Below are 10,300 nucleotides of genomic sequence, written 5' to 3' on the forward strand. Positions count from 1 at the left end.
GCTGCACATTGAGTGGATGTTTTCAGAGAACTATCCACAATGACTCCAAGATCTCTTTCTTGAATGGTAACAGCTAATTTGGACCCCATCATTTTATACGTATAGTTGGGATTATGTTTTCCGATGTGCATTACTTTGCATTTATCAACATTGAATTTCATCTGCCATTTTGTTGCCCGGTAACCCAGTTTTGAGAGATCCTTTTGTAGCTCTTTGCAGTCTGCCTGGGACTTAACTATCTTGAGTAGTTTTGTATCATCTGCAAATTTTGCCACCTCACTGTTTACCCCTTTTTCCAGATCATTTATGAATGTTGAATAGGACTGGGCCCAGTATAGACATCTGTGGGACACCACTATTTACCTCTCTCCATTCTGAAAACTAACCATTTATTCCTATCCTTTGTTTCCTATCTTTTAACCAGTTACCATGAGAGAACCTTCCCTCTTATCCCATGACTGCTTACTTAATAGCTTTTGGTGAGGGACCTTGTCAAAGGCTTTCTGAAAATCTAAATACACTATATCCACTGGATCCCTCTTGTCCACGTGCTTGCTGACCCCCTCAACAAATTCTAGTAGATTGGTGAGGCACAATTTCCCTTTACAAAAACCATGTTAACTATTCCCCAACAAATTATGTTCATTTATGTGTCAGACCATTTTGTTCTTGACTATAGTTTCAACCAGCTTGTCCGGTACTGAAGTCAGGCTTACCGGACTGTAATTGCTGGGGTCACCTCTGGAGCCCTTTTTAAAAATTGGCATCACATTAGCTATCCTCCAGTCATTTGGTACAGAAGCTGATTTAAATGATAGGTTACAGACTACAGTTAGTAGTCCTGCAATTTTACATTTGAGTTCCTTCAGAACTCTTGGGTGAATACCACCTGGTCCTGGTGACTTATTACTGTTTAGTTTATCAATTTGTTCCAAAACCTCCTCTAATGATATCTCAATCTGGGACCGTTCTTCAGATTTGTCATCTAAAAAGAATGACTCAGGTTTGGAAACCTCCCACACATCCTCAACCGTGAAGACCAATGCAAAGAATTCATTTAGTTTCTCCGCAATGTCCTTATCGTCCTTGAGTGCTCCTTTAGCATCTCGATCGTCCAGGGGCCCCAATGGTTCTTTAGCAGGCTTCCTACTTCTGATGTACTTACAAAAAAAGAAAAGGAGTACTTGTGGCACCTTAGAGACTAACAAATTTATTTGAGCATACGCTTTCGTGAGCTACAGCTCACTTCGGCTGTAGCTCACGAAAGCTTATGCTCAAATAAATTTGTTAGTCTCTAAGGTGCCACAAGTACTCCTTTTCTTTTTGTGAATACAGACTAATACGGCTGCTACTCTGAAACCTTACCAAAAAATGTTACTATTAACTTTTTGAATCTTGGGTTAGCTGTTCTTAAAATTCTTTTTTGGCCTTCCTAATTATATTTTTACATTTCATTTGCCAGAGTTTATGCTCCTTTCTATTTTCCTCACTAGGATTTAACTTCCACCAACCGTCCTCACTCTGCTACACAGAAGAAGGAATAGTGCATTTTTCATAGGTATTTTATCCCAAAATATTAATATTACAAAACCAATAAAATGTTAATTTAAACTGACAGGAATTAATTGACATCATAATAATGAACAGCTCTATCTTGTTTTGCCCCTGGGAGATATAGATACAGATATAAGATACAGATGTATAAAGTAAAGGGTGATGCCACATGGAGATAACGCAGGTTAGGTTTTAATTAGATACAAGTATATGCTGAATATATTAAAACAAAATTGACAGACTTCCTTCACAAAAAAAATTCTTTATTCAGCCGTGTCATAGAATCATAGAATCTCAGGGTTGGAAGGGACCTCAGGAGGTCATCTAGTCCAACCCCCTGCTCAAAGCAGGACCAAACCCAACTAAATCATCCCAGTCAGGGCTTTGTCAAGCCAGGGCTTAAAAACCTCTAAGGAAGGAGATTCCACACCTTCCTAAGTAACTCATTCCAGTGCTTCACCACCCTCCTAGTGAAAAAGTTTTTCTTAATATCCAACCTAAACCTCCCCCACTGCAACTTGAGACCATTCCTCCTTGTTCTGTCATCCGCTACCACTGAGAACAGTCTAGATCCATCCTCTTTGGAACCCCCTTTCAGGTAGTGGAAAGCAGCTACCAAATACCCCCTCATTCTCTTCTGCAGACTAAACAATCCCAGTTCCCTCAGCCTCTCCTCATAAATCATCCTTGATAAACAACTTTACTTTTCCTTCTTGATTCACACCTATGTCTACAAAGACCAGAGATGTTTTTCCACCTTTTATTTCCTCTTCAAACCCTCTTTTCCCTTCACCCAGGATCTTTCACAGACACACTTGCAGAGGGCAGATGTTGATATCTGAGAGGTACATGGCCCCTGCAACTTCTCTAGCCCTCTGGTGTTCCCCACCATGTGGTTAGCAGGCAACAGTAATGACAAGTGCATACTTCTGCACCTACTCCACCATCTTCCTTTTTTTTGCCTTGGAGGTTCGGAGGTTTTGCCTCCCTCACCTCACCTGACTTCTCCACTCCAATTTTCTCCTTGATCCACTGAAACCTGGCTCTGCCCCTCTACTCCAATGAAATCACTAACACTAAGATCATTTTCTTTGTCAAGCATAACAGCCTCTTCTCCCTTCTCATCTTCCTTAACATACCCATTGTTTTTAACAGAGTCATTCACTCCCTCTTGTTCCTGACCTTTCGGAACATTGTAGTCATTTGGTGTCCCCCCCCTCCCCAACTCTATTGTTTCTCTTTCAGCTGCTCCTCCCTCAACACCAGCATCGCTCAGGGCTCTGCCCTTGTCCCTCTCGCTATACCTTATCCCTGCTGACCTCATTGCTCCCTTGACTTCAGTTCCCATCTGTGCTCTGGTGACTCCCAAATCTCCACTACAATCCCTCCCCTTCTCTAATGGCTCCTCAGCATCTACCGTTCCAGGATCCTCCTGCCAGGTGATGATCGAAGCGGCCAAAACTAAATTTGCACCTCTGCTCTCTAAACCGTCCCTTCTTCTCCCGCTCTGTCTAAGCCACCAGCCCAGCTAGTCTCATCAGCTCCTCTTCCACCCCACACAGTCAGGCAGCCTGTCGCCGCCGAGTCCTGTGGATTTTTCCCAGTTCAACGTCTCTCAGATCTGTCCCTCCCTCTGTCCACACGGACAAGCCTTGCCCGTGGTGTCCTCACATTGTAAGTTCCACCCCCGCCCCCCAGGGGCCCGATACCTGACACCCCACACACCCCTCCCATTGGCATGGCATCGCTCCAGCCACACACCCTCCTCCTGGCTCATTCCCTCCCTTCGTCCGCACAACTTGGGTGCCCCCCCTCCCACGCACTGATCACTAGTCCTACCCCAGCCTTCCCTGCCCACCCACCCTTCCCCTCCTCGCCTCATGCCCTAGGTTCCTCCATTCCTGCGCCCTCCCCTCCTTTGGTTCCCCGGACCCCTGCTCTGGTGTCCCTCCCCACCCCCAAACGTCTCTCCTCCAGGTTCCTCCATTCAGATCCAAACCCGCCCCCAATCCTGACCCAGCCGCGCTGGCTGGGCAGGGGAAGGGCCCTGCCACTTCAGCGAGACGTGACTTTCCCAGCGCGACGCACATTGCGCCTGCCCATGCCCGGAAGGAGAGGGCACATTCTGGCCAGCGCAGAATCGGCTCCTACTCCTACTTCTGCTCCCCAGCCCCAGCCTCCTGCGGTCGCCTGGCCCCTTTCCCTGCGTCGGCGGGCTGTGCAGGGCCGGCGGCTGCTGCCTGATCTGAAGTCACCAGACAAAGCTACAAAGAGCCAGCGGGCTTTCACGCCGCTGAAAGGAGTAATCTAATCCCGAGGGAAAAAACAACTCCCCGAGAGATCCATCCCCTGCCCCGCACACTGGGGGGAGGCAGGGCTCGGGCGAACGGAGGCTGCTGCCCAGACAGGTACTCTACGCCCGTGTGCACACCAGTCCCCCAGCACACAAGCAGCTTTGCCGTCTCGTGGCCTTCGAAACTCACGCGTAAAAAGTTCGATGAAACTTTTTCAAAGTTCGTCCTTTGGGATTTGTTTTCACGTTTAACGAGAACCGGGGCGTGCTAAAGTGCCTGTCTCCGGGGGGTCCTTGCGCTAAATACATGTGGACAGGTTTGTTTTAATTCCGCACTGTTTAAAAATAATAATAATTGTGGCGCTTCTTGGGGTAAAAGTTATTTTGTAACCCCTGGGATCGCACGCAGGCTGGTGCGAGAGGCCTAGGCGCTGCAGAGACGTCCTGGTTAAAAACAATTTCAGGTTCTAGAGACTGAAAATAGATCTATGCAGGTAGTAATTAAAAGTGACAAGCAGCCCAGAGAACAACGGTCAAACAAGACCTTGCCGACAAGACCGTGCCTGGACTCCCTGACTCCCGTTGGGAGGAAACAAAATCCCACAAAAGCCACTTTTCAAACACCCCCCTTCCTCACAACGTCCCCAGCCAGGACCTGGAGTGGGGTCTCTCCCTAGACACTCCCCAGGAGAGATTGCAGAGCTCCCCGCTCCTGCTCTCGGCCACACGCACCAGTGGAAGGCGAAGGGGGAAGAAGATGGCCGTTTGTGATCCAATATAAAAGCTCTTTGTTGCATTCACACAAAAGCCAACAGCCACTTTTCGGCCCGGGCCTGAGGCCAGTGGAAGGAGCTTCTCTGCTCCAGGGCGAAAAGAAAGAGTCCCCCACACGGAAGAAAGCGCAGCGAAAAGGGAACACCAATAAAAAAGAGCGAGAGGAGAAACGCTAAGCTGCAGCTTTATGCTCAGCAGCCCTGGGATTTATTCAACCTCCTCAGTCTAGTGCCTTTTATCGAGGCAGAATCGTAATCCCAGCAGGTCCAGAGCCACCACCAACAAAACACAACAAACCAGTTGGTCTGATCAGCCCAAAGCGGCAGGAGCAGCAGGATGTCTGTGATCACTTACTTGTCCGTCTCTTGTGACATGTTTGATCCAATGAACTCTCTCCCCTTTTCCTGCTGCCTCAGTCTCTCTGGTGAAACTGGACTTTCAAGTCTGTGCAGGTGAAGGTGTGTGTGAGCGCCCGGGACGGGAGAACCAGAGCTACTGGTAATTCTGCTTTCCTCCCTCCCCCCCCCTCCGCCAGCCCCAGAGGTAGGACAGGTAGAGCCCCCTCCCCCCTCACATGTGGGCAGAGGCTGGGTGCTGGGCTCTCTCCCGTGGTGCTGGGGCAGTGGGAGGCACAGAGCGGAAAGCAGCAGACCTAGGCGCCCACAGGTAACTTTCTCGAGAGGAGCTGGATTCTTTCACTCAAGGATACAAGGCAGAGGGACGAGCTGCGAGCTGATTGGATGGAGGTGGCTCTCAGGTGATCTGCCATTGGAAGAGGCGCGCTCAGGTAAGGCCCCTGCTTAACTCCAGGCAACTCGCTGCGGAGCAGGGCAGCATGGGGCTGGCTGGGGAGAGCTGAGAAAAGAGCTGCCCGGGGCTGGCTGCAGGCAGCTGAGCTGAGCTGCGGGGAGACTCGATGGTCCAAGAGCCCGCAGGCCCGAGCGAGGCCCCATCAGAGCTCTCTCCCCTCCAAGCAACTTTTTCCTTAGGGCTGTTTAACAATCGGCCCTACCCCCACCCGCAGACAGCTGAAATGCCAGCCAAGTAGGGGGAAAGGCCAACGCTATTGAATTCAGGGATATAAAGAGTCCTGGATGGCCAATGGGGTATGGCTGAGAACAACAAACAAGAACGTTTATTGTCTCGTAAAGAGGGATGGTTGGCAGAAATATGTAACTAGTCTACAGCTACCTTAGAGACAAGTGTATCTATTACATAATTGCATTGTACCAGTTTTACCCATACAAGATTTACAATCCTGATCAGGACTATAAAAGGGCACTTGTGAGATTTCTGCTCAAACAGCATTGTCCAGCTTTGGATTTGGCATTAAGTACATGGTAGGGAAAATTAATGTCTATGCCTTAGGATTTTTCCCAACTAAAACCTGTCAACTAGTAACCTGCACCCCCTACCCACCCATTCTTGCAATTCCTGATCCCTGTCAGTATCACACCAACATCTGTTGGCTGTTTCTGTGTTTCGTTTTGTTGCTGGCATTTGAAGTTCTCCAGAGAAGCATCAACATTTGCCCTGTAACTTCACAGAATCAGGAATTAGACAGACACTCAATTCATCAAGCTTAAAATAAATACTTCATGAGGCTAGAATGAACTGAATTTTAAACTGGTGGATTTGTCAGTGTAGAAAACATTTCATAGTGAAGACAGATACATGATGCCAGAAGATGACACCCACGATCAAAATTTAAGAGCTAGTGGTAGCAAATGGTGTGGCACATCTATAGTCTGCAAGCACAGAAGTCCTAGGAAAAGTAAGAGCTAGAAAAGCTTAGAGACAAAAGCTTGCTGTGCTTTATAAATAATAATCTTTTATATCCTAAATAGTGTATAAAGCTAGGCCATTATATGATATACTTTTTCACATGGGATAATATTTACTTAGTTGTCCTATTTCACAGTAGGATTAATTAATTAATCAAGTAAAAGATAGTTCACTAGATGAACAGCTATTCATAAAGCACCTAAGAGCTTGATATTTCATTTTCAGCTCGCTTACATGCCTTTTTAGTTCATAAAGGCATTCCCTGGTAGGAACATTCACTGAAAGAGTAGATTTTTCTGTAAATATTATGTTCAAATATAGAAAATTTTGAACTTGTGGGGCCTGATTCTCCTCTCACCCCAGTTTAAATAAGGCTCAGCTCTCTTTAATTAAATGGAATTTCAATCATGTAAAAATCAGCATATCAGAATCAGGCACATAAATATTTGCACAAACCTGAGTCTATAGTCAAAGTTACTAGCCAATTAAGCTCAAATCAATATAAGCCAGATTTAAATTGATTTAAGAGTGTCCACTAAAAATTTGCATTGGTTTAGCTAAATTGATTTTGAAATTATTTTAGCTACACCAGTAGAGCTTTGAATATAGACGGGGCCTAATTATTAGGGGGAAAAACAATACCTTGCAACCTACACATCCAGTCAAAACAAAGTAACAGCTTGAATTTTGAATAACAAATGCTGGCAATAAACTGCTCAAACAATCTATAGACCAAGAATTATTCATAAAAATGATTCTACAAGTAGTTGTGTGTAACAAATCTGAGAAAATCAAAATTTGAATAGAAAAAAGCCAGTTCATTCAATAAATTATGCATTACAAATTATTTGCTCATTTCTAATAAGGAATTATGGTACCACCTTAAAACCACTTGAGGGCCAAAGGGTACAATTCTTCAGTAGCGCTTTTTTTGGAAAAATAAATGGTGAAATGCTGGCTCTACTGTCAGTGTGAACACTCCCATTAAATTCAATAGGGTAAGGATTTCATCCCAAATCCTTATGTTTTAGTTATCCTGAAAGAAACTATTGGGCCAAAAAGGACTATTTGTACGAGTAAGGCAAATAGATGGTTCCCATATCGGGGCTAATCCTTTCTTTCCCTTTATTTTTAACAGTACGATAACATTTAGGATGTGATTTTTCATTTTCCTAATGAAGTCTATAAAAGCAGAGTAAGACCATTGATGAGTACTTTTGAAAATCCCACCTGTAATGAGGTAGGAGTGTTGACATAGAAGGTTGGGTGACTTTATAAGAAAAACTTTCTCATCACATCCGCAATTCTGGGTCAAACCCAATTCGTAATCTGAACTGAAGTTTGTTGTCCTAACACAGATCACAACACAAAACTGTTTTTGGCAGTCTGATCTCAGGAGATTCCCTTGGAATGAGCTAACCTGGAGACTGAATAAGCTTTCAATCTCAAAGAAAGTGGTCCAAGGTCAAAACTAGGGACAAGAATAGAACATTATAGGGTAGTTTCCCTTTTTGTTTTGTGGATAATGGAGATGTCTAGTGATATCCTTATTCCCCAGCCTGGAGGTGTGGGAGACGGAAAATAGATCCTGGAAATCATCTGACTATATTTGGTGGGGATTTCTTTGTTTGGATGGAGTTTTTCTGCTACATCTAGCAGACTGAAATAAATCTTAAAGTGTTGGAGTCAAGCTCTAGTTGAGCAAGTCAAACAAGTCCTGTCTGGTCTAACCTGCTGCTCATTCACCGTGATCTACAAAACCTCCGTAACCTGTATTTGTTTATGTGTCATGGAGTCAGTTGCAAAATCAGCTAACAGTATCTTCTGACCAGAGCAATCTTCCTCTCTTGTGTTATGAACAGTGAGTGAGCTAAAATGCAATGGCCGTGTGGCATACATTTTAAAATCTATGGCTTGTCTTTGGAGCTTACAAGAACAATTAAAACGACAGTTTTATTTACAGTTCCAGTCAACCACTGTTTTTCGTACTTTGCTGTGGCTTGCTTGTTTGCACAGCAGCCACTAGTTTTACTATGGCATTATCCTATAAAGAACCAGCATAGAATTCAACTGAGACCTTACCTCATGTTTGCATTATTTTCTCTGTTACAGCTAATATTAGCATTGTTTGGACTTGCCAGTACTGGGCAGAGAATATAGGAAATGAAAATAAGGTTTAACTAGGGTTACTAATTGGGGTAAGTACCTAAAATGGTTTTTTGAAAACTACTAAAAGAAGTCTGTGAGATAAAGGGTGTTAAAGGTTTATATTTATATCAAAACAATGGTATGAAGAAGTTCAGTGAGACAGCAAATGATTGACAACCCCTTCTCTTTGGCCTTGGCTACACTTGTGAGTTGGAGCGCGTTAAATCAGCCCTGAGCGCCCTAACTCCTGAGGTGTCCACACTGGCAAGGCACGTAGAGCGCCTGGACTCCGCGGCTGGAGCGCCCCTGGTAATCCACCTCCACGAGAAGCATAGAGTGTGCTGTGCCCCGGCTGGAGCGCTGCGGTGCCAGTGTGGACGCCCTGGTCTGTTAATGCGCTCTGATTGGCCTCCATGAAGTGTCCCACAATGCCTGTTCTAGCCACTCTGGTCATCACTTTGAACTCTGCTGCCCTGTCCTTAGGTGACCAACCGTCAGATCCGCCCTTAAAATTCTCTGGGAATTTTGAAATTCCCCTTCCTGTTTGTTCAACAAGGTGTGTAGTGCTCTTAGCGCATCTTTCCAGGTGACCATGCCTCCACGCGCCAGGCGATCCCCACTATGGAGCAATGGCGAGGTGCTGGACCTCATCAGTGTTTGGGGGAAGGAAGCTGTCCAGTCCGAGTTGCATTCCAGCTGTAGGAATTACGATACCTACAGGCAGATATCAAGGGCCATGATGGAAAGGGGCCATAATCAGGACGCAGTGCAGTGCAGGGTTAAAGTGAAGGAGCTGCGGAACGCTTACCACAAAGCACGGGAGGCAAACCGCCGCTCCAGTGCTGCGCCCACGACCAGCTGTTTCTACGAAGAGCTGGACAAGATACTTGGGGGCGACCCCACCTCCACTCCAAAGAGCACCGTGGAAACTTCAGAGGCCGTGGCAGCCCAGAGTGCAACAAGGCAGGAGGAGCAAAGCAGAAACGAGGGTGCTGAGGAGGAGGGGCGCCCAGAGCCAGAAGACGGCCCAACATCCCTAGATGCATGCAGCCAGGAGCTGTTTTCAAGCCAGGAGGAAGGTAGCCAGTCGCAGCAGATGGTGCTTGTGGTAGAACAAACAGCAGAGGAGGTGCCCAGTATGCGGCTTTTATTTTGGGAAGGGAGATGTTCAGTGCGGGCTGTTGGGGCGAGGAGGATTGCAGAAAGAAGGGTCAGGGCTGCATGCATGCCTAGATGCGGAATAGGGCGTTGATGTGCTCTCTCACATCACAGTAATTGGCCTCAGTGATCTCATCAAAGGTCTCATGCAGAAGCTGGGCAATCCGCTTGCACAGGTTCCTTGGAAGAGCTACTGTGCTCCTTGGCCCAGTAAGGCTAACATGTCCGTGCCACTGTGCCATGAGGGGTGGGGGGATCATTGCTGCACATAGGCAAGCTGCATATGGGCCAGGGCATTGTAGTAGAAAACCCTCCCTTGCTTCCCATGTCACCCTCAGCAGCGAGATATCTTCCAGGACAAACTCATCCTGTGGAAAATGTGGGGCCAGTGTTCAGTATAGGGGCCACCTGCAGCTGTTGGCTCTCCCCAAAGCACAGAACCCCAGTACGGCCCTGCAACAATCAGTCCCCCTTGCCTCTGTGGTTACTCACCATTTCGGTGCTCTTGTGGGTTATGTGCGCTTTGGGACAGGCACTTTCTGCTATCATTTGCACTGTGCTTGTCTTTAAGCTCGGCCGAATCATTGC

At 46.4% G+C, this 10,300-nt stretch overlaps 1 protein-coding gene across 1 annotated transcript in view; it reads right to left on the bottom strand.

Annotated features, from left to right (window-relative positions):
- GRHL2 (grainyhead like transcription factor 2) overlaps positions 1–5,144 on the bottom strand; it is a 104,449-nt gene extending 99,305 nt beyond the window's left edge. Inside the window, exon 1 of the mRNA XM_074944016.1 lies at positions 4,976–5,144. Within this exon, the coding sequence (XP_074800117.1) occupies positions 4,976–4,995 (20 nt within the window). The 5' untranslated portion in view covers positions 4,996–5,144. The remainder of the gene's footprint in view (positions 1–4,975) is intronic.
- Between the last annotated feature and the right edge of the window lie 5,156 nt (positions 5,145–10,300).

The sequence above is a fragment of the Natator depressus genome, chromosome 2 (assembly GCF_965152275.1).
Source record: "Natator depressus isolate rNatDep1 chromosome 2, rNatDep2.hap1, whole genome shotgun sequence".
Classification (NCBI taxonomy): domain Eukaryota; kingdom Metazoa; phylum Chordata; order Testudines; family Cheloniidae; genus Natator; species Natator depressus.